The sequence below is a fragment of the Chiloscyllium punctatum genome, chromosome 5 (assembly GCF_047496795.1).
Source record: "Chiloscyllium punctatum isolate Juve2018m chromosome 5, sChiPun1.3, whole genome shotgun sequence".
NCBI classification, from domain to species: domain Eukaryota; kingdom Metazoa; phylum Chordata; class Chondrichthyes; order Orectolobiformes; family Hemiscylliidae; genus Chiloscyllium; species Chiloscyllium punctatum.
The window spans coordinates 138,396,673-138,421,893 of record NC_092743.1 but is presented as its reverse complement, the minus strand read 5'-3'; the positions used below and the strand labels follow the sequence as shown (position 1 = coordinate 138,421,893).

Below are 25,221 nucleotides of genomic sequence, written 5' to 3'. Positions count from 1 at the left end.
AACATTGCCCCTCTGGTTCCCTTTTATTCTTTCCCCTCTAACCTTGAACTGATGCTCTCTCATATGCGATTCCCCAACCCTAAGAAAAAGACTGAGTGCATTGCCCCTGTCGAAGCCTTTCATGGTCTTATACACTCCTGTAAGGTTCCCCCTCAGTCTCCTATGTTCTAAAGAAAGAAAATCCTAGCTTGTCCAACCTCTCCCTATAACTGACACCATTAAGTCTTGGCAACATCCTTGCATATTTCTTTGACACTCTTTCCAGTTTAATAACGCCCTTCTCACAACAACGTGACCAAAGCTGAACGCAATACTCCAAGTGCAGCCTCACCAACGTCCTGTATAACTGCAATATAACTTCTCAACTTCTTTACTCAGTGCCCTGACTGATGAAGGCCAATGTGCCAAAAGCCTTTTTTACTGCCCTGTCCACCTGGGACTCCAATTTCAGAGAACCGTGCACCTGAACTCCAAGGCCCCTCTGTTCTCCTTAAGGCCAAACCATTCATCATGAAACTCCAACCTTCACTTGACTTTCCAAAATGCAACACCTCACACTTACCTATATTAAACTCCATTTGCCATTTCTTGGCACAGTTCCCCAGCTGATCAAGGTTCTGCTGCAACATCTGATAACTTCCTCACTGTCCATGATACCTCCTCTTTTAGCATCATCTGCAAACTTACTAATCGCTTACTAATCATACCTATCCAACTCATTGATATAGATAACAGACAGTAAGGGGCCCAGCACTGACCCCTGATGCACTCCACGAGTCACAGGCCTCCAGTCCAACAAGCATCCTTCCACTATTACCCTCTGCTTCCTACCATCAAGCCAATTCCGTATCGACTTTGTCAGCTTCCCCTGGATTCCATGTGATGTAACCTTCCAGAGCAGCCTACCATGTGGGACCCTCTCAAAGGCCTTACTGCAATCCATATAGACTACATCTACCACCCTGTCCTCATCAACCTCCCACACACAAAGCTGACTGCTCCTAATCAAACCCTGTCTTTCCAAATGCATATATACCTTATCTCTGAATCTTCTGAGGTAACTTGCCTACCAAAGATGTTAGGCTTACTGCTCTACAGTTTCCAGGCTTTCTTTGGAGCCCTTCTTGAATAAGGGCTCCCCTCCAGTCTTCCGGGACCTCACCCATGGCTAACGATGATGCAAAAATATCAGCCAGGGCCCCAGCAATTTCTTCTCTAGCCTCTTGCAGTGTTCTTAGAGATATCTGGTCAGGACCCACTTTTGTACATTCTAATATGTCCAACACATCCTTCACCGTTATATGGACTGTCACCAGTACACCACCACTACTAACTTCCCCAAGTTCCTAACTCTTCATGTTTTTCTCTGCTGTAAACACAGGAGAAATACTCATTGAGCACCTCACCCATCTCCTGCAGTCCCACACCTTCATGTCCACTTTGGTACTTGAGGGGCCCTATTCTCTCCCTAGTTATTCTTAATAAACTTAAAGAACCTCTCTGGAATCACCCTAATCTTCTCAGCCAAGGCTATCTCATACCCCCTTTTCGCCCTCCTGATTTCCTTCTTCGGTAATCTCCTGTATCCCCTGTCTACCTCCAGGGATTCCCATGATCCCAGCTGCCTGGACCTGAGCCATACCTCCTCGTTTTTTCGGGTCAAAGCCTCAATATCTCTTGTCATCCATTGTGAGGGACAAAAGCAAAAATTGCTGGAAAAGCTCAGCAGGTCTGGCAGCACCCGTGGAGAGAAATCAGAGTTAACGTTTAAGTCGAGTGACCCTCCCTCAGAACTTGGAGGTTGTGAGGGGATTTGATAGAGATGTATAAAATAATGAGAGGCACAGATGGGGTAGACAGGAAGGCACTTTTTCCCCATTAGTAGAAGGGTCAGTAAGGGGGTGGAAAAATTTAGTGTTGGAGGTAGAAGACTCGGAGGAGAGTTGAGAAATTCTGTTTGCACAGAGTCTGGAATTCACTGCATGAACTGCTTGTAAAGGCTGAGAACTTACATTACATGTAAACAATGTTTATGCATTCACTTGTGTTGCTCTGGCCGCTTATTAATGCAGTCAGATCTTTGTTGACACACAATGACCCGAGTGGCCTCCTTCTGTACTGTAAATGTCTACTTCATGTCCGTATCTGATTTCCCCAGTAGGCAGGATATCTGTGTAATTGTGGAGATTTGCAAGTACATTTTCTTCTGATGAAGACCGCAGCTTGTGGTTTGTTTGATGTAAGGCATTCTTTTGATGACCAAAGCAAGCTGTTGCTTGCCAATAACATCCAATTAATTAACACAAGGGTCCTGCATTTTGTCTGCCAAACACATCTAAGTCTGTCAGCAACCTGTAATATTTATCAGGAATGATCCTCTGTCTGCTGCGGCTTAAATCTCAGCTCCATTCTTTGCCATAGCACGTGAATGAGTGACATGACCACGGGGTTAATAAAGGAATGTTCTGCTTCCAATGTGCTGATATATATCAGATACCAACTTCCACATTGCATGACACCATGGATCACACGACATCAGGGTTATAGTCCAACAGGTTTATTTGAAAGAACTTTCAAATAACCTGCTGGACTATAACCTGGTGCTGTGTAATTCTGAACTTTGTCCATCCCAGTCCAACACCGAGACCTCCACATCAACACTGTTGATGTAAAACACATTTCTCAGCTGCTGGCATATACCGTTTCACACAGACTTGGAGTCGGTCTGACCCAATTTGTTCGCAGTGCCACTTCCACCAGATAAATCAGAGCATATGTTCCTTCTGTTGCTGACCCTGGGACCAGGCTTTCTGCTCCTCAGACAGGTGTGCATGAACGTTCTTGGCTCAGCATATCTGCCTCAGGGCAAACAACTTCAAAAGATTGTGTTCTTGTTGCAGGGTGTGATGGGAATTGGAGGAACGTGGGCGTGTTTGCTGGTGTTGGTGTTTGCTACAAGAAATAGTTCCGAGCCATCTACAGAGGCTGCTGTATGCTAGTTAGGCTGTTTAATAGGTCACCACTGTTCTACTGGACTTTGTCCCAGTTATAATAAAAGAAGACAGACCATCTAGCACGTGCCCCTTCTGCCCCACTACCCATCCCTGCCAACACATGTTCCAACCCAATACCCCATGGCACCTCAAACTCTCCATGCCAATGTGTGCCCCTTAAAACCTAAACCCAAGACCCCTCTATCCATTGTCTTGGCCACCTATAGCCCCCATGTAAAGTTAGTGCCAATCTAAGTTATGTCTCATAGCCTCTAGTCCAACCCTAGGAGGAGTGGATGGGGGTGGGGATGGAGGGGTTGCTGGTTAGCTCAGTTGGATGTTTTGTAATGGAGAGTGATAGCGAAAGCATGAGTTCAGTTCCTGCACCATCTATCATGATCAACTGTCCTCAGTCTCTCCCTTGCCTGAGGTGTGGTGACCCTCATGTTAAACCACCATCAGTCATCTCCCTCCATAATGAGAGTTCAACCCCATGGTCCAGTAAGATTGTGGTGCCTTAATTTTTACTCTAGCCTATTCCCTTCAGTCACATGTCCTTTGCCCTTACACCCTCTACATCACCTCACCCAGTATGGGCAGACCTTAGGATTGTCCCGAGATTAAATAAAATTAAGTGTTATGTATCAATTACTGACTTAATTATGTTAAAGGAATCTCTCATTCATCCAAAAGAAATCATGCCATGTATTCGAATACCTTCAAGTACTTAATTCCATATAAAAACAGACAATGTATTCATAGTTCCACATCAAAGACTGTGAATCTCTGAACTCTTAGAATTGTCAATCAAATGTAAAATTAGAAGCGTCCCTATCCTACCCCACTGTGATAATAGTAGGCTTTTGGAAGCTATCAAGCAATAAGAATACTAGAAAGATAATCCTCAGGCCAATGTTAACAAATAGATCTTTGTCCTTTATTTGGCTTCTTCAGAATGGCACATTGATGAAGGTAGAGCAGTGGGTGTGTTGTACATGGATTTAAGCAAGTTGTTTGATAAGGTTCCCCATGGTAGGCTCATTCAGAAAGTAAGGAGGCATAGGATATGGGGAAATTTGGCTGACTGGTTACAGAATTGGCTGCCCCATACAAGACAGAGGGTGGTAGTAGATGGAAAGTATTTAGCCTAGAGCTTGGAAACCAGTGATGTTCCACAGGGATCGGTTCTGGGGCCTCTGCTGCTTTGTGATGTTTTATAAATGACCTGGAAGAGAAAATGGAAGGGTGGGTTAGTAAAATTGCTGATGACACGAAGGTTTGTGGAGCTGTGAATAATGTGGAGGGGGGGTTGTAGGTTGCGACAGGACATTGACAGGATGCAGTACTGGGCTGATAAGTGACAGATGGAGTTCAATCTGGAAATATGTGAAGTGATTCATTTTGGAAGGTGGAATTTGAGTGCAGATAATAGGTGTATTGACATCTGTAATCTGCACTCAAATTCCATCTTCCAAAATGAATCACTTCACATGTTTCCAGGTTGAATTCCATCTGCCACTTATCAGCCCAGTACTGCAGGGTTTTTGGCAGTGTGGAGGAACAGAGGGATCTTGAGTCCATGTCCATAGATCCCTCAAAGTTGCTATCCAAGTTGCTAGGGTTGTTAAGAAGGTATATGGTGTGTTGGCTTTCATTAGCAGGGGGATTGAGTTTGTGAGCTACAAGGTTATGCTGCAGCTCTATAGAGCTGAAATTGTGTTGCTGGAAAAGCGCAGCAGGTCAGGCAGCATCCAAGGAGCAGGAGAATCGACGTTTCGGGCATGAGCCCTTCTTGAAATTCCTGAAGAAGGGCTCATGCCCGAAACGTCGATTCTCCTGCTCCTTGGATGCTGCCTGACCTGCTGCGCTTTTCCAGCAACACACTTTCAGCTCTGATCTCCAGCATCTGCAGCCCTCACTTGCAGCTCTATAGAGCCTTGGTTAGACCATACTGGGAATATTATGTTCAGTTCTGCTTGACTCATTTTAGGAAGGATGTGGAAGCTTTGGAGGAGATTTACCAGGATGTTGCCTAGATTGGAGGGCATGTCTTACGAAGAAAGGTTTAGGGAGCTAGGGCTTTCTCATTGTAGTGAAGAAGGATGAGAGGTAACTTGACAGAGGTGTACAAGATGATGAGAGGCATAGATAGAGTGGATAGTCAGAGACTTTTTCCCAGGGTAGAAATGGCTATCACAAGGGGGCAAAATTTTAAGGTGATTGGAGGAAGGTTTATGGGGGATGTCAGAGCTAGGTTCTTTACACAGAGAGTGGTGGGTACATGGAATGAACTGCCAGCAGTGGTGGTAGAGTCAGTTACATTAGGGACATTTAAATGACTCTTGGATAGGCACATGGAAGATAGTATAACGAAGGGCATGTAGGTTGGTCTGATCCTAGAGTTGGATAAAAGACTGGCACAACACTGAGGGCTGAAGGGCCTGTACTGTTCTGTGTTCTATGTTCTGCCCATTCCAGGATAATCTGAAGATTTATCCATTTTCAGGACCAAAAGCAACTTCTTCAGGGATGATACAAATAGAATTTACAATCTAATATACAGGATTCAATACGTAATATGAAAATTGGTAACAGACATGTTATGGTTGAATACACCCCACAGAGCCAATGAAATAGCAAGTGTAGTCAAGACATATCCCATAGATTTCTCCACAAGCACCCTCCCCCGTCCCCCCAGATGTTAGTTACACTGTGTGTCATCCAATCTTGTCAAAACTTCACAAGGGAATCCAATTCTTCATGGCTGACATGGGCTAGTCAGCATGGCTTTGTGCTTGGGTGATCGTGTCTCACAAATTTGCTTGAGGTTTTTGAAGAGCTTACCAAGATGATGGATGAAGGCAGAATGGCAGATGTTGTCTACATGGGCTTTAGCAAGGTCCTTGATAAGTTCCCACATGGTAAACTGGTTAAATCATAAGAGATCCAGGGAGAGCTAGCTAATTGCATGCAAAACTGGTCTGGTGGGAGAAAACAGGGAGTGAGTGATAGAGGGTTATTGTTTGGACTGGAGGCCTGTGAGCAGTAGTATGCCACAAGGTTCTGTTGTGGGTTCTCTATTGCTTGTCATTCATATAAATGCTTTCGTTGAGAGTATAGGAGGTACAGTTGATATGTTTGTGGATAACTCCAAAATTAGTGGCATAGTGGACAGTGAAGAAGGTTATCTCAGAGCTCAAAGAGATCTTGACCAGATGGGCCAATGGGCCGAGTGTAATTTCAATAAATGCGAGGTGTTGCATTTTGGTAAGGCAAACCAGGACAGGAACTATACAGTTAATTGTAGGCCCTGGGGAGTGTAATCAACAGAGGTGTCTAGATTCATTGTTCCTTGAAAATGGTGTTGCATGTAGATAGGCTATTGAAGAAGGTGTTCGGTATACTTGCTTTCATTGGTCAAAGCATTGAGTATAGGAGTTAGGACGTCATATTGCAGCTGTGCAGGACATTGGTGAGGCTACTTTTAGAATACTGTGTACAATTCTGGTCACCCTTCTGTGAGCAGGCTGTTGTTAAACTGGAAAGCGTGCAAGAAATATTTACAAGAATGTTACTAAGACTGAAAGGTTTCAGTTAGAACGAGAGGCTAAATATGCTGAGAACTTTTTCTCGGATCATCAGAGGCTGAGGTGTTACTTTAAAGATGTTTATAAAATCATGAGGGCCACAGTTAGGGTGAATAACCAATATCTTTTTCCGAGGGTGGGGGAATCCAAACTAGAGGACAAAGTTTTAAGGTGAGAAGGGAGACATTTAAAAAGCACCTGTGGGGCAACTTATTCATGCAGAGGGTGGTGCGTGTATGGAATGAGCTGCCAGAGGAAGTGATGGAGGCTGGTACAATAACAACACTTAAAAGGCATCTGGACGGGTATGTGAATAAGAGGGATATAGGCCAAATGCTGGCAAATGGGACTTGATTAATTTAGAATATCTGTCAGCATGAAAGAGTTGGACTGAAGGGTCTGTTTCCATGCTATGACTATGGTTATAATGACATTAAGATTGTGGAGATAGTGCATGAAAGTGGCATTGAGGAGACAGCCCTGAAGAAGGGTTATACCTGAAATGTTGACGTCTCCACCTCCTGATGCTGCCTGGTTTGCTGTGTTCTTCCAGCCTCTTGCTTGTCTACATTGGATTCCAACACCTGCAGTTTTTTTGGCTCTGAGCCAGAATGGTGGGAACAGATTCGATGGTCAAACAGGCCTAGCCCTGTTTCCATGTTCTATGATCCTAGCTCCACCAACTGGCTGCTCCTCTGCATGAAGCTAACAAATTGCTCTTGGGATGTCTTTCTGAACCCAATTACATAGCCAGTGACCTCTGCCACCTCTACAGCAACCCATTTCCTGCATGGAGTGTATTCATTTGCTGCAAGCTGTCTCTCTTCCTCTCTCTTTCTCTCTCTCTCTCTCTCTCTGTCTCTCTCTCTCTCATATTAATGACAAAAACTGACAGTAACTGGAGAAGTAATTGCTGGGCCTCTTGCTGAGATATTTGTATCATCGATAGTCACAGGTGAGGTGCTGGAAGACTGGAGGTTGGCAAACGTGGTGCCACTGTTTAAGAAGGGCGGTAAAGACAAGCCTGGGAACTATAGACTGGTGAGCCTGACCTCAGTGGTGGGCAAGTTGTTGGAGGGAATCCTGAGGGATAGGATGTACATGTATTTGGAAAGGCAGGGACTGATTCGGGATAGTCAACTTGGTTTTGTGCATGGGAAATCATGTCTCACAAACTTGATTGAGTTTTTTGAAGAAGTAACAAAGAAGATTGATGAGGGCAGAGCAGTAGATGTGACCTATACAGACTTCAGTAAGGCGTTCGACAAGGGTCACCATGGGAGATTGGTTAGCAAGGTTAGATCTCATGGAATACAGGGAGAACTAGCCATTTGGATACAGAACTGGCTCAAAGATAGAAGACAGAGGGTGGTGGTGGAAGGTTGTTTTTCAGACTGGAGTCCTGTGACCAGTGGAGTGCCACAAGGATCGGTGCTGGGCCCTCTACTTTTTGTCATTTATATAAATGATTTGGATGCGAGCATAAGAGGTACAGTTAGTAAGTTTGCAGATGACACCAAAATTGGAGGTGTAGTGGACAGCAAAGAGGGTTACCTCAGATTACAACAGGATCTGGACCAGATGGGCCAATGGGCTGAGAAGTGGCAGATGGAGTTTAATTCAGATAAATGTGAGGTGCTGCATTTTGGGAAAGCAAATCTTAGCAGGACTTATACACTTAATGGTAAGGTCCTAGGGAGTGTTGCTGAACAAAGAGACCTTGGAGTGCAGATTCATAGCTCCTTGAAAGTGGAGTCGCAGGTAGATAGGATAGTGAAGGCAGCGTTTGGTATGCTTTCCTTTATTGATCAGAGTATTGAGTACAGGAGTTGGGAGGTCATGTTGCAGCTGTGCAGGACATTGGTTATGCCACTGTTGGAATATTGCGTGCAATTCTGGTCTCCTTCCTATCGGAAAGATGTTGTGAAACTTGAAAGGGTTCAGAAAAGATTTACAAGGATGTTGCCAGGGTTGGAGGATCTGAGCTACAGGGAAAGGCTGTACAGGCTGGGGCTGTTTTTCCTGGAGCGTCGGAGGCTGAGGGGTGACCTTATAGAGGTGTACAAAATTATGAGGGGCATGAATAGGATAAATAGACAAAGTCTTTTCCCTGGGGTTGGGGAGTCCAGAACTAGAGGGCATAGGTTTAGGGTGAGAGGGGAAAGATATAAAAGGGGCAACTTTTTCATGCAGAGGGTCGTACGTGTATGGATGTGGTGGAGGCTGGTACAATTGCAACATTTTAGAGGCATTTGGCTGGGTATATGCAAAGGAAGGTTTTGGAAGGATATGGGCCGGGTGCTGGCAGGTGGGACTAGATTGGGTTGGGATATCTGGTTGGCATGGACGGGTTGGACCAAAGGGTCTGTTTCCATGCTGTACATCTCTATGACTCCATAACCTTTGAATTGTTCTGATGTGGAGGTGCCAGTGTTGGACTGGGGTGGACAATGTCTGACCTGAGATATCACCTTTTGTATCTGATGAAGGGCATATGCCTGAAACGTTGATTCTCCTGCTCCTCGGATGTTGCCTGACCTGCTGTGCTTTTCCATCACACTTTTCAATTTTGTATCCTCTACCTGATATGAAACTCAGAAGACTAGGCAGAGACTGATAAAACCTTTAATTATCTCAGGACAGTGACTTGAAACAGATCATGAATATCATCTCAACCAATGTAAACTTGCCTTTGTTTTCTAACAGAGTTCTCCATCATTCTGGATTAGTGGTGCTGGAAGAGCACAGCAGTTCAGGCAGCATCTGAGGAGCAGTAAAATTGACGTTTTGGGCAAAAGCCCTTCATCAGGAATAAGGGCAGAATGCCTGAAGCATGGAGAGATAAGCTAGAGGGGGGTGGGGTGGGGAGAAGGTAGCATAGAGTACAATAGGTGAGTGGGGGAGGGGATGAAGGTGATAGGTCAGGGAGGAGGGTGGAGTAGATAGGTGGAAAAGGAGATAGGCAGGTAGGACAAGTCATGGGGACAGTGCTGAGCTGGAAGTTTGGAACTAGGGTGAGGTGGGGGAAGGGGAAATGAGGAAACTGTTGAAATCCACATTGATGCCCTGGGGTTGAAGTGTTCCGAGGTGGAAGATGACGCCTTCTTTCTCCAGGCGTCTGGTGGTGAGGGAGCGGCGGTGAAGGAGGTCCAGGACCTCCATGTCCTCAGCAGAGTGGGAGGGGGAGTTGAAATGTTGGGCCACGGGGCGGTGTGGTTGATTGGTGCGGGTGTCCCAGAGATGTTCCCTAAAGCGCTCTGCTGGAGGTTTTACCAGAGTTCTCCATCAGCCACTTTAGGTTTGTTCCCTACATTTACACCAATTGTATGATCCTGTGAACTCTCCGCCCATAAACCCGAATCATTGTGCCCTCTCTCACTGCACCTGATGAAGGAGCATCACCCAAATGCTTGTGATTTCAAGGAAACCTGTCGGACTATAACCTGGTGTCGCTGACTTTGAATTGTTCAAAGTGTCCTACTGGAAACCTCTATTATTTCTTTGCTTGTTCCTTGGCAGTATTGAGTGTGACATGGTTGTTCTCTGAAGGTTGCAACAATCACTTGTTGCTGGTTTGTACAGTTTAGTTTGATAGAGGAGAAATGGAATTTAGTCACTTCTGAAACCATACATGAATTAAACTAATAGTTGAATGCAAATCTGACTGGAATATACCTGTACTTCAAATGTCACATCCTGACCTGAGATGGGAAAGTTATTTCATGCATAATATTTAAAGCTAATTAAGAATGTGATTTTTTTTTCCTCAAATGAAATAGAATGCAATAAGTGGCCTTTGTGAACCAATTTTGACTGAGTATCAATGTTAACATTGTGCAGTGCGTCCAGATGATGTGCTTGGTCCTCAAATACCACTGGAATAAAAATATTTTTGTGAAGCTGATTTTTTTATGATTCCTAATGTTACTTGAAAACAGTGGCTTTTGAATCCCATTGCTTTCAGTGCACTAGATGGCAGTCTGTTCCCTTCGTTCCAAAACTGGTTGAAAGTAATTACTTAGAGATATACAAATTGAGTTGATCTTCTGATACTCTCTGGTCATCTGCGACTGGATTTGTGTGAACTGTTTATCCGCTAATTTTCACTGGTCACTTCAGATCAATGACACACCAACAAGGGATTTTGTTATGACAACACCAACAAATCTCAACTGTACTGTCAGAGAATAAACTATGATGAATGACTGGAGAAGGCTGAACCTTAGGAAAAGCACAGTTTTCCTTAGGAAAAGCATAGTTTAAAAAGACTGATTAGATTACTTACAGTGTGGAAACAGGCCCTTCGGCCCAACAAGTCCACTCCGCCCCGCCGAAGCGTAACCCACCCATACCCCTACCTCTACATCTACCCCTTACCTAACACTACGGGCAATTTAGCATGGTCAATTCACCTGACCTGCACATCTTTGGAGTGTGGGAGGAAACCGGAGCACCCGGAGGAAACCCACGCAGACACGGGGAGAACGTGCAAACTCCACACAGTCAGTCGCCTGAGGCGGGAATTGAACCCGGGTCTCTGGCGCTGTGAGGCAGCAGTGCTAACCACTGTGCCACCGTGCCGCCCACTAAGCTTTAAAAAGCTTAAATCTATTTGTACTCCTTTCTGGCAGACATCTTGAGCCATCTATTTGGCTGCTTTTTTATTTGTTCAGAGGGTGTGGGAACAGCTGGCTGGGTCAGCATTTATTGCCCATCCCTATTTGCCCTGGAAAAAAAGCTGATGAGCTGACTCCTTGAATTGCTACAGTCTTTGGTCATGATATGATAATCACCCCAAAGTCTAGGAAGAACTTCAATTCGCTTGACACACAACTGATAAATGCAGTCCAATATCTGAAGCATTGGGTAGAAGTTAATTGGGATGGTGAACTTAATTTATGCAAGTTGTGGTTCTAATAAGATGCTAACATATGCACACAAGCTTCTTGTGACCCGCTGGACTGTATACACATTCACAGAATCATTGAAGGCGGCAGGAGAGATCAGTTACTAAGTATATCTACCTCTAATACAACTCCATCCCTCCTTGAGTAAGGGGACCAAAATTGAATGCAATACTTGAGATGTGACTTTGCTAATGCTTTGCTCAGTTGCAATAGCATTCTCCTACTCTCACACTCGATTCCTTAACTGCATTGACAGCAAGAATCATGTTCTCAAGTCTTGGGAGTGGTACCCAAAAACACATAATTCTGACCCAAAGACTCTGAACCACAGCTGACATCGACATATTTATATAATACATCACTGTAATGAAATAAAAGTATTAACAAAAGTTAAAACTGATAGGGAGTAGATAGATAGGTGAGTATCCAATTTCTTTCCCTTATTTGCTCTGGGACACTTTATTGGCTTGCTAAGTAATAGGATAACGAATATCTGAGCAGTATGTGGTGTCCTTATTGGTAAGGAGAACAGTGTGACTTACTGCAGTACAAAGTGATGAGATATAATCCAAAAATTTCCACTAATAAAAAATGTATAACTGTTCTTAACCTTTCATTGTTGGATAGAATTCAAGAACGAAATGGAATCGGAGGTCAATTGCACAGCACAGCTCCGGACGCATGTGCAGAGAGATCCATGGAACATCCCCAGTGGAGTGCACAACCTCATCCAGGCTATTACAAGATTTGTAGAAGGTTAGTGACATGTGCTGACAGATTCTGAAATTTATTATCCTTGGTATAAAATAAATACATTTTCTGGGCGACAAGATGACTTCATCGTTCCAAAGATTTGTTTTGGAATCAGTTGTTGCATCATCCAGTAAAATACGTCATTTTTTATAAATTTCATTTCAGGTTTTAGCAACTTCTGTGCAATTGATATATAATATAAAATAATTATTCATAGTTATATTGTGTATATATAAGGAGCAACAATGAATTTAAAAATAATCTTAACATTACTCTCACACAAAAGATAGGTTGATTTTTAACATTAAAAATACGACTACTTAAGACATTTCTGTATAAATGTAGCTTTCTTCAGACCCCATTTTACTGTCAGTATAATGTGCATCTTAGGATTCAATGCAAGCTGTGTCATTCAATTTTAATCCTGATTGTGTTCCTTATTCCGAAGTCACACAACACCAGGTTATAGTCCGACAGGTGGATTTGAAACCACAAGCTTTTGGAGCGCTGCTTCTTCATCAGGTGAAGACATCTGACTTTGTCCTTCCAGATCCAAAATCGGCATCTCCACATCATGGGTTCCTTATGACATCATTCTAAAACTTAAAAAAGGGAAAATTTAGTTCAATAAATTGTCTTTAAAGTTGTTGTATGCAAGTTCAGTATTGATCAAAAAAGTTTTTTCAGTAATACTCAAGTATCTTTCTTAACAATACTGAAATTGATGTAGAAATGCAAGTACAAAGAACAGTACAGCACAGAAACAGGCCCTTTCCCCCACCAAGCCTACACTGACAGGGAGCCTTTCCAAACCTTTTGCCTCTACATGATCCGTATCCCTCTATTTCCTGCCTTTTCATATATTAGTCTAAGTGCCTCTTAAATGTTGTTATTGTATCTGCTTCAACAACGTCCTCTAGCTGGACATCTGTTTAAGTTGCCAATGAATTGGAAAAGTTATATTGTCAAGCTGAAGTTAGCAGAAGTGCTCTCAAATGAGCAATGTACCAGTCTTTGGAGGTTTATTCAATCACATCTAACTGCAGACAGGCATGACAGAAACCTATAAAGAGTCAGGAGTAATGTTACAAAAAGTGTGGTGCTGGAAAAGCACAACCAGTTAGGCAGCATCCGAAGAGCAAGAGTATCGACGTAAGCACTTCATCAGGAATGCTCCTCTGCGTGGGGAGGCATGGGACTAGGGGTAATGCTGCCTGATCAGCTGTGCTTTTCCAGCACCACACTTTCTGAATCTGATCTCCAGTATCTGCAGTCCTCACTTTCTCCTGTGTGTAACGCCACCAGTATAAGGCCTTTACATCACATCCTCGATCTGGTTATCCAGAACAAAATTGATTTCAGTTTTGAAATTTTCAGTTGATGCAGTGTCTAGAATCTCTGGAGCATTGAGTCTGAGATTCCAAAACAATCCATGTGAAAAAGTACTTAGAATCCCGAAAGTCTGGAAGCAGGCTATTTGGCCCGTTAGGTCCATACTGACCCTCCCACCCAGTCTCACCCCCCCCCCCCCCCATACCCCATCCCTGCATTTCCCAATGCTAATCCACCCATCCTGGACACTGTAGGCAACTTGGCACAGCCTATGGGAGGAAACTGGAGCACCCAGAGACCACAGGGACAATGTGCAAACTCCACACAGATGGTCAGTAGGAATCGAACCGGCATCTTTAGTGCTGTGAGGCAACACTGCTACTCACTGTGCTACCCATACTTGCTGACTGCCCAAATGGTCCAGCTCGAATTTTACGATTGTGTCATCTTGATCTTGATCCCTCCACTTGGAAATGGTTTTGCTGTTTCCAACTTCGTGAATCTCTATCATTTTAAAAACATGGATGAAATTTCTAGTTAAGTTCAGGAGAAAATGAATCAAAATTTATGCCAGCTAACATTCCGCGGTGGTCCCTCGCATTTGTTGTTTTCAGTACAGATTCCAGCATGAACAGTAATTTGTTCCAAAAATGTATGCCAACTGAGCGTGCAGTTGATGTATGTGTTAGAAATAAAAAGCCTTTGCCTCTCCCAGCATTTGACACATTGGCTAACAAAACATTGACAGAATATAAATAAAACTCAGAAGGCTGCAAAAATATTTTTTCTTCTCTTTGTGCACGTCTCCATATCGACAACAAATTGCTTTCCACTTACGACAGAAGGTGCTAGACTGCTATCGACTGTGAAGCTAAGTTTGACATCTTGAGACATATTTTTGGCTAACGATGTGCCATTTTAAATCAGGATACTGTTTCCAGTCACTAGTGAGCTTGAAGCTGTGAAAACGTGCACCATATTTAAGTGTGACTTGGAAGTGCGTGAAGATAGCATTTGATTTGTATAGAGTTATAGGACATGAGCAACTCTGACAGAATAATGATGATATATGTGATCCTTCAACAATTTAATGCAATTCCTCTTGTTCACAGAATAACCAGTTTTAATCATTCTGGAATCAACTCTTAAATGAATTGAATTTTCTTTATGATTTAGACCATACAATTGAAGCTCATGGAGAGATATTTTGCTTTTAAACAGCAGCTAGACATAAATATAAATAAATGTTTATAATCTCTCCATGTTGGCTGACATTTCTGAATCAGTGTTCAAAGAACAGACATATTCGTTTATCTGTTTAGTGCCACAATCAGACTCAAAATGTACAGTACCTTTGATCTCGGATAAAGAAAATCTGAAATGATGCTACCTTTTCAAAGCTTAGCCATTATAGTCAAAAAGATCAAATTGATTTGTCTTGTTACATTTGTGCAATTGTAGAGTATGCTTTTCAACAAAATACTATGGAACACTTTAAGGTGCAAGATTAAGTCCTCAGTCTATACTAATTAAGGGAATTTGAGATGAGGAGGCATTAGGAATAACTTAATTGGTCTCAGCACCAACAGTAAGACAATAGAGGCTTAAAAACAGTTCCTTATGGTCACATCCCTGTATCATAAACAGAGTTTGATAAGGGTCCACATGGTAGGCTTTTGGAGAAAATGGGGAGGCATGGGACTAAGGGTGATTTAGCAGTTTGGATTAGAAACTGGCTTTCTGTAAGAAGGCAACGAGTAATGGTTGATGGAAAATATTCAGCCTGGAGCCCGGTTACTCGTGGTATGCCACAAGGATCTGTTTTGGAACCACTGCTGTTTGTCATTTTTTTAAACGACTTGGATGCAGGCATAGGTGGATGGGTTAGTAAGCTTGCAAATGACACTAAAGTCGGTGGAGTGGTGGACAGTGTGAAAAAATGTTGCGGGTTGCAGGGGGACTTAGGTAAACTGCAGAATTGGGCTGAGAGGTGGCAAATGGAGTTCAATGCAGATAAATGTGAGGTGATGCACTTTGGGAAGAATAACAGGAAGGCAGAGTACTGGGTCAGTGGAAAGATTCTTGGTCGTGTAGATGTCCAGAGAGACCTTGGTGTCCATGTACATAGATCCCTGAAAGTTGCCACCCAGGTTGATAGTGCTGTTAAGAAGGCATACGGTGTGTTAGGTTTTATTGGTAGAGGGATTGAGTTCCGGAGCCATAATGTCATGCTGCAACTGTACAAAACGCTAGTGCAGTCACACTTGGAATACAGGGTACTGTTCTGGTCGCCCCCTTACAGGGAGGATGTGGAAGCATTGGAAAAGGTGCCGAGGAGATTTACCAGGATGTTGCCTGGTCTGGAGGGAAGGCCTTATGAGGAAAGGCTGAGGGACTTGGGCCTGTTTACACTGAAGAAAAGAAGGCTAAGAGGGGATTTAATAGAGACATACAAGATGATCAGAGGATTAGATAGGGTGGGCAGTGAGAGTGTTTTTTCCTCAGATGATGACATTGGCTTGTATGAGGGGACATAGCTGCAAATTGTGGGGTGACAGATTTAAAACAGATATCAGAGGCAGGTTCTTTACTCAGGGAGTGGTAAGGGCATGGAATGCCCTACCTACCAATGTAGGTAACTCAGCCACATTAGGGGCATTTAAATAGTGCTTGTATAAGCATATGGATGATGATGGGATAGTGTTGGGGGGATGGTCTTAGATTAGTTCAAAGGTCGGGGCAACATCGAGGGCCGAAGGGCCTGTTCTGCGCTGTATTGTTCTATGTTCTATATGTTTGAAAAGATTTTCTTTTTCATCAACAGAGTTATAACTTCAAGTTCAAGTGTGATAGTCCCAATCACTTGCTGTCTATGTTTCTGCTTGAATAGATGTATCGCTGAGATTTCAAAGAACTTTACCTGAGTCTGACTGTCTTCAGAGAAAAGCAAGTTTGAAAGGAATAGTACTGCATTCAAAATTACAGGATCATAGAATCCCTACAGTGCAGAAAGAGGCCGTTCAACCCATTGAAGTCTGCACTGACCCTTCGGGAAGAGCATTCCACCCAGGCCTAACCTTATCACCGTAACTCTGTATGTGCCATGGCTAATCCACCTAATCTGCACATGGTTGGACTTCTAGAACTGGAGCTTCTAACGTAGTCTTAAAGGTTTCTGCCGAATTTATCAAGCCGAAAAAGATCAATATTTCCAGCCAATTTGTCAGGACCAGACATGGATTAGAAGCAACCAGGCAAAAGTGAGGGCTGCAGACGCTGGAAGCATCGCATTTCATGACCAAATGCATAAACTATACACCTTATCGCACACACAATATCTCCTTGCACCAATAAGTTCCCAAAGTAGGAAGGTCAAATGGAGAGATTGCTAGAGGTGGCTCTTCATCACTTGGATGCCGCCTGACCTGCTGTGATCTCCAACATTTGTTGTTTCCAGTGCAGATTCCAGCATCTGTAGTAATGTGCTCCTAAATCTCCACCAAAGTTCAATGGGAACCATTGGGAACAAAATCAAATTTGCACATACTCAGAGCATTTTGAAAAACTTTAGAGAATGAAATAATTCATTAGGCAGAGCCTCTATCAATATTATATTATTGCCTATTATGCATTGATTACATGAGTAATGCTATAGAACTATTGTTGGAAATGATATGAATACTTAATTTCTCTAACAAGTCTCTCACACGTAGGTAAAAGTACATTGATTGAAATGTCACTCAGTGGATTAAGAAATAATTAATTTTATTTCATAAGATTTAAAAGGAAGATTTTAAAATATCACAAGCTCAGCTGATTATATTACAGGACAAGTCAGATACCAGAGTACAGACTGGCCCTGAGAGATCATTTTTTAAAAGTTGAGTTGATGTGATCACTGAAACATAGGGCTGAATCTTACTTTATTATGGCTACGTTTGAGTTGCGTTGAGGGTTTTTCATTGTAAAGCACTATGAGTTTTTCATGGTATTTTACCAAATTTGTCTCATTCATTACCTATCCCACCCTTGTGGTGTTTTTTGCACATGATATCTGTCCCATGTTACCATGCACCATTCCCACACTTTGCCACACAGTGGGTATCTGCCTTGGATGCTGCCTGAACTGCTGTGCTCTTCCAGCACCACTAATCCAGAATCTGCTGCAAGATTGGCAATCCCTTGTGCTCACACCATCCTTATAAGACCAATGTGCACCTGATGCACACTGGAATTCTAAAGCTGTTCTGTATAGTCAGGGACAGAGAGGGGACATGTTGGAGAAGGGGAGGATCGCAATAACACTCTCCAACACGATGGTCCAAAGGAGAGGAGTCCATTCTCTGCAGCACTAGCAGAGGACCTACACCAACAGCCCCTGCCAATCTGGTCTGAGTTTGCTGCTTGGGTCAGTGCTATCTCTAGGGTGCAGAGGAACAGACGTCCAGTGCTGCAAAAATGTCAAAGGCCTGGTTAAGTATCACACTCTGCTCTCTGCCACTTCACACACACCCTATCTCTGCAACTGCACCCATTTCCCACCAAGACTTATACTGTCACTACTTGGAGATGCCGGTGTTGGACTGGGGTGTACAAAGTTAAAAATCATACAACACCAGGTTAAAGTCCAACAGGTTTAATTGGAAGCACACTAGCTTTCGGAGCGTTGCTCCAAAAGCTAGTGTGCTTCCACTTAAACTTGTTGACTATAACCTGGTGTTTGTATGATTTTTAAATGTCAGTACTGCGTGCAACCTTTGCTTTCTCACTGTCACATTGCTCCCTCCACACCCTGAAGATTCCTGAAGAAGGGCTCATGCCCGAAACGTCGATTCTCCTGCTCCTTGGATGCTGCCTGACCTGCTGCGCTTTTCCAGCAACACATTTTCAGCTCCCTCCACACCCTATCCAATCTCCCACTCCACTAACCCCACATGTCGTCTACCTCTACAGTTCTTCAGAACCCCCTATGCCACCGTTTCCCCCACACGCACCATGACTAACAATGGTGGAGGCTGGTACAATTACAACATTTAAAAGCCATCTGGATGGGTACATCAGTGGGAAGGTTTTTGAGCGATATGAGCCAAACTCTGGCAAAAGATCTAAGGCAGTTTGGGATGTCTAGCTGGCATGGACAATTTGGACTGAAGGGTCTGTTTTCGTGCTGAATGACTCCGACTTTATGATTAGTTTATTATCTAAACAAAGGATATTAATTGAAGATATAATCACTGGTTAACATTCACAGTCAGTAATATCCCCTAAAAACCGAAAAACATAAACATAATGTGTGTGTAAATGTGGAAGGTTCTGAAGTCTATAGTTCTGAGGTTCTAATGCATTGGTCAAATCACTAATCACACAGTGCTGTCTCTGGAATCTTGATAGATAGAGTTTGCTCAGGAAATATGATATTGGAAAGTTCCTGCAATCATTCTTCCAAAAGAACTGATAGGTTTCACTCTCAACTCACAAAGAGACTTTTTCAAAAATATGAGAGATCAGCTGGGCAGCCCAGACTCTCAATCTTCTTGTTCCCCAACAAATTCTAGATTCCACAGCACTATCCTGTCACTTACTGTTCAAACAGATCCAGGCATGGTCTGCAGCCAATCAAGGGGTTATCAGCTGCCATGTGATTTCTCGGCAGCCAAATCTCCAATGTCCATAGTGACCATTCAAATAACTTTTTAAGTTTGCTACTCTAAGTATATCCACGAGCTGGTTAAGAAAAATAATTCCTCAACTACTTAGAAAGTAAGCTTTCCAAGGGAGATTAAATATCAAGTGTCAGCCCATAATAAATCACATTAGGTCACCCCACTTTCTGTGGTCCAGGGGATGACAGTGCATAACAGGGCAGATTAGCTCCTAAGGATGGTGCTCACATCTGGATCCTCACCCACTATGAGGAGAGAATCCTGGCTCTCATAGGAGAGTCACATCAAGACTATGTTTGACCAGATGTGTTAGAAGGAACCCAAGCCAAAACTTGAGTCAATGGGAATCTGAGCAATCTCTCTGCAGGTTGGAGTCATACCTGGCACAAAGGACAATGGTCATAGTTGTTGGAGGTCAGACATTTCAGCTCCAGGACATCGCTGCAAGAGTTCCTCAAGGTCCAGCTAGCTATAGCTGCTTCTTCAATGGTCTTCCCAACCATTATAAGGTCAGAGGTGGGGACGTTCTCTGATGACTGCACAACATTCAGCATCATTCGAGATTCCTCAGGTACTGAAGCAGTCAGCATTCAAATGGAGCAAGTCCCACAGCTCAGAGGCAGACCTTGAAGGTGGCCACTCCTGACATGCAGTTGTCCATTTGTCTGACTCCAAACTCTTCCCCAAATTGGCTGGCCTTGCTGCAGCCCTAGTTACCCCCAAAGATTCTATCTTAGTGGGCACTTTCTCATGAGGTGAATTGTGACAAAGACACTTGATATTTGGTTGACACTTGGTTCCAAGGATGAAGGATTTTACTGCAGTGTCCAAGTGGAGAGGCTTTGTGTTTTCGACTTGGAGTCGAAGAGAATTGATAGAGGTGTATGGGTTTCTGAGCTAGAAGTAGTGAAATGCTGTTCTCTAGCTAGGCTAACACAGTTTTAGGGTCAGATATACAGGGGGAAATGTGTCTTAGAGTCAGAGAGATCCAGAGCACAGAAAAAGGATGTTTGGCCCATTGAGTCTGTGCGGTTTAAGACCAACAACCGAACTATTATAATCGCATTTCCCCAATACTTGGCTCATTTCCCACCCTTACTGGTAGAAGAATGAGAGGTGACCTTATTGACACACATAAGATTCTTACGGGACCTGACAGGGTAAATGTAGGGAGGTGGTTTCTCATGTGGGACCAGAGGACATAGTAAGAGTGAAAAAGCTTTTCCTCTCATGTGCTCTCAAATCTTCTGGCCCTTATGTGCCCCTGTGATGAAGAATCTTTTTTAATGCAACAACTATTAATTACCTAAAGGTGGAAGCAGATGATAACTGTGATTTTAAAAGGAAAATGAAGTACATGCCACGTAGGTCTGTGGGAATAGATCAGGAAATGGTCCAACATGTTTATTTGGAAGCATTAGCTTCCAAATGGTGTTGTGTGATTTTTAACTTTGTACACCCCAGTCCAACACCGGCATCTCCAAATCATCAAGAAATGGGACAGACTATTCACCAGAGAGGGCATTGATTCAATGGCATGAATCCTTTCTCACTGTGCCTTTTGGACTCTGATTTTTGTTTAGATTACATATATGGGCATCTCTCGCCCGGCCAGCATTTACTGAAGGGTTTGACCCAAGTTCCCGGAACATTAGCTGAGTTTCTGGATTAACTATTCTAGTGATAATACCACTAAGCCATCGCCTCCCTGATATCGAGAGATTTGTGCAGATACCTGTTTGTTTTGCTGCAATGTGTGTGGTTGTGTATGAGGATTGTAACATTGCTGTCCTGAAATGCCCTTTATAATCAAATTGTTTTACTTGCAGAGGTGAAGATTCGAGTGTTCCTTGCTCTCCTTGAACAGACAGGTAACACCATAACTCATTCAATTGAAACAAGTTATTTGAGAGGATGTACGCAACAGAACTAAGATAAATCAGAGCATGCTACAGAGCTGGCTGTACGTGATTTGTGGTCTTTATATTGGAGGGAAGGCACATCCTGTTAGTGTCAGAGTAGTTTAATAAGCATTGATCATGCTTGAACTATGTGCAGAGAGCAGGTTGTAACAGGAGCCTTGTTTCTCGACCTTTAAGTTTGATACCACGTTGGGATGCAGGTTTATTTTTCTTCAAATAAATATGAGAACACTTCAGGCTCTGCTCTGTCATTCCGTGAGACCCGATAATCCTCAACTCCACTATCCTGCCTTTTCCCCTTCTGATTCAAATCTGTCCATCTTAGTCTTGAATATACTTAATGACCCAGCCCTCTGTGGTAAAGAATTCTGTAGATTTGCAAAACTCTGAAGAAATTCCTCCTTTTCTCTGTGACCCCCGTACTATGCCCTCTGTTCCTATTCTCTCCCACAGGAGTAACCACCTCTCTGCATCTACCTTGTCAAGTCCCCTAAGAATCTTTTATGATTCAATAAGGTCACCTCTCATTCTTCTAAACTCCAATGAGTACAGATTCTGGATTAGTGGTGCTGGAAGAGCACAGCAGTTCAGGCAGCATCCAAGGAGCTTCGAAATCGACGTTTCGGGCAACAGCCCTTCATCAGGAATAAAGGCAGTGAGCCTGAAGCGTGGAGAGATAAGCTAGAGGAGGGTGGGGGGGTGGAGAGAAAGTAGCATAGAGTACAATGGGTGAGTGGGGAGGAGATGAAGGTGATAGGTCAAGGAGGAGAGGGTGGAGTGGATAGGTGGAAAAGTAGATAGGCAGGTAGGATAAGTCCGGACAAGTCATGGGGACAGGGCTGAGCTGAAAGTTTGGAACTAGGGTGAGGTGGGAGAAGGGGAAATGAGGAAACTGTTGAAGTCCACATGGCCCAACTCAATTTCTCCTCATGACACAGTCCCTTCATGCATACCTGGGATCGATGTAGTGAACCTTCTCTCGACTGACCCCAGTGTCAAAATGGCTTTCCATAGGGGACACAAACTGTCTATAGTATTCCAGGTATGGTCTGACTTGTGCCTTGTATCATTTTAGCAACCTTCTCTGGACTGCCTCCAATGCTAATGTGCCTCTCTTTAGATAAGGGGCTCAAAACCTTTCACAGTATACCAACTGTGGTCTGACTAGCATCTTGCACAGTTTTAGGAATATCTCCCCGACTCTCGTACTCCATTCCATTTGAAATAAAGGCCAGAAGCCTATTTATCTTCCCTCTTACTTGCTGAACTTGGACACAAGCTTTTTGAGATTCTTGTACAAAGACTCCCAAATCCCTCTGCATCCATAGTTCTTTGCAGTGCAGTGCACTGTGTATTAAAGGAATAGTCTTATTAAAACAGTCTTATTGCTACATTGCATTTCAGCAGCTACATCAAAATGTGATACAAAACTGCAGGAGAGTTGGGGAATTTCAATACAATCGATTGAATTCTGGTAACCAAAGAGGGATTCTTATACTACCTGTGCTTGACACTGACGATTTAGAGAGAACTACTTTTTAAAATCCTCATCACAGAAGGATTCATGGTGCTACATTAAGTCATTGAAAATTCTGATTAAAAAATTGACAGGTCAATTCGTTCTTGATTAACGTATGGAAATAACTGCATTCAGAGGGAATGTCAGTAGGTTAACGTTAAGATAATAAAAATGAGAATGTGTGCTTGTGTTTCAGAACTCGGCCTTTTCTTCCAGGCCACATGGTTTGGAGACCTGAAACAAAAGGCATAAATTGTTGGAGAAACTCAGCAGATTGGGCAGAATCTATGGGAAGAAAGCAAAGTTAATGTTTCGAGTTCGGTGACTCTGCATTTCATTTTGGAGACAACTGTATAATTCACCGTCCTGAGGAAGGCTCACTCGACCAGAAACGTTAACTCTTAATTTCTCTCCACAGATGCTGCCGGACCTGCTGAGCTTTTCCAGCAACTTCTGTTTAATTCACTACTCTCACTGACCTAATGAAAGTATGATATTCAATACAAATAAAAAAAGGCTATTTGTTGCACAGTGATGCATTGTATTTGCAGAAGTGCTGAAAAAGCTTATCACATTTTAACAGATTTTTCTTTTAAATGCTGCTTCTGTAGCTTTTATTGGAAAGCTTTCATTCAGAACAGTGTAATTTATTGGCCCTTAAGGTGCGGTGGAAATTCCTTGTAGTGGTGATCCCTTGAATAGTTACAGTAATTCAATCTGTCTGATTTTCCTGTCAAGATTTCTTGTGAAAGTGAAGAAGTGTTGCTGGAGGGGAGGTGGGGATCCTCCAATCTGCTGCAGTGTAAAATCAGCCAATTCATTCAGGAACAATAAATAATGCCAAAGAAGCTGGGATAATGCTGCTGCCCAACTGATGCTAATCCAGGAGTCAGCAGAATTGTGTTTTTTTAGATTACATTAGTTCTCAGTTGCCACTCACAATTTTTTTATTTAGTTGGTGCTCAATTTTGTATATACTGTGTAATCAAGAGAACAAGTATAAATTACAGTGTGGGTTTTGTATTTCTCATGGAGCTCATTACGATGAATCTTTTTCACTTCGGGAGTTGTGTGTTCCAGCAATGCTGATGCACATCTAGTTTTGTCACTGTCATTTTGTGAGTTTTCAGTGGTAGGTGCATTTTCTTTTTCTTTGACACAGTTCTTACGTAATGTAACATGAACATAAAAGAAGGTCAAACACTAAGACAGGGACGGTAAGGTAGGCAAACACAAAATATGGATATCATAGAATCCCTTCAAGTCCACACCGACCCTCTAAAGCGTAACCCACCCAGACCCATTCCCCCACATTTATCCCTGAGTAATGCCCCTAACCTACACATCCCTAGACACTATGGGCAACTTAGCATGGCCAATTCACCTCGCCTGCACATCTTTGGACTGTGGGAGGAAACCGGAGCAAACCCATACAGACACAAGGAGAACAGGCAAACTTCACACCGACTCTAGCCCAAGGTTGGAATCAAACCCGGGTCCCTGGTGCTGCGAGACAGCAGTGCTAACCACTGAACCACCCGTTCCACCCCTCTATTGGACAGGCATAATTAGCAGTAACAAGTGTAACAAGTGGGTAAAGAAGATAAAAAAGCAACCGGGAATAGAATAGCAGAAGGAAAGGTCAAAAGCGAGCTCTGAGAAAGAGGATAAATGAAAAACAGAAAAACGATGCAAATATTAGAGAAAGGAAAACTTTTAAAAACAGCCAAAAAGCAAAAGATTGGATGATGTAAACTAATTGGAGTTGACTGTATGCTATATATCATAGTTCTGAGATTATATTCCTTACAGTGTGGAAACAGAACCTTCAGCCCAACAAGTCCACACTGGCCCTCTGAAGAGCAACCCACCCAGACCCATTTCCCTCTGACTAACGGACCTAACACTATGGGCAATGTAGCTCAGCCAATTCACCCTGACCTGCACATCATTGGATTGTGGGAGGGGAACCAGAGCACACGGAGGCAACCCGCGCAGACACGGGAGAATGTGCAAACTCCACATGGATAGCCACCCGAGTCTGGAATTAAGCCTAGGTCCCTGGCACTGTGAGGCAGCAGTGCTAACCACTAAGCCACTGTGCCACCTGTAACTGTCAGCTAACAGAACTCTATTTGTAAAGATTAAAAGTTAGGTTAAAGGTTAAAATCGCAAATAAAAGTAGGCCAATGTTTTTCTTAGTTGACAGGCTTTCCATTTTATGTGTTGGAAAAAAATCACCAAGTTGGGAATGGAGGTAAGAAGGCCTATAGGTACATAAGCAACAGGGTTATAGTGAACCTTCTTAAAATACTGGTTTTCTCTCAACTGGGGAATAATATCCAATTCTGGGCATTGCACTTTCGGAAGGATGTGAAAGGTTGAGGGAAAACGCAGCAAAGATTTACAAAAATGATTGCAGCAAAGAAGGACTTCAGTTAGGTAGATAGACTTCAGATGGTGGAGCTATTCTCCTCAGAAAGGATATGGCCAAAGGAGATCTCTTATAGAGGTATTCAGAAATGTGAGGTGTCTAAGCAGAGTA

At 43.1% G+C, this 25,221-nt stretch overlaps 1 protein-coding gene across 3 annotated transcripts in view; it reads left to right on the top strand.

Moving 5' to 3' along the window:
* The window catches only part of prex2 (phosphatidylinositol-3,4,5-trisphosphate-dependent Rac exchange factor 2), a 339,323-nt gene that overhangs the window by 215,653 nt on the left and 98,449 nt on the right, over nt 1-25,221 (top strand). For all 3 annotated transcript variants that reach the window (XM_072571479.1, XM_072571478.1, XM_072571480.1), the window contains exons 30-31: nt 12,115-12,243; nt 21,065-21,106. In XM_072571479.1, the coding sequence (XP_072427580.1) occupies nt 12,115-12,243; nt 21,065-21,106 (171 nt within the window). The remainder of the gene's footprint in view (nt 1-12,114; nt 12,244-21,064; nt 21,107-25,221) is intronic.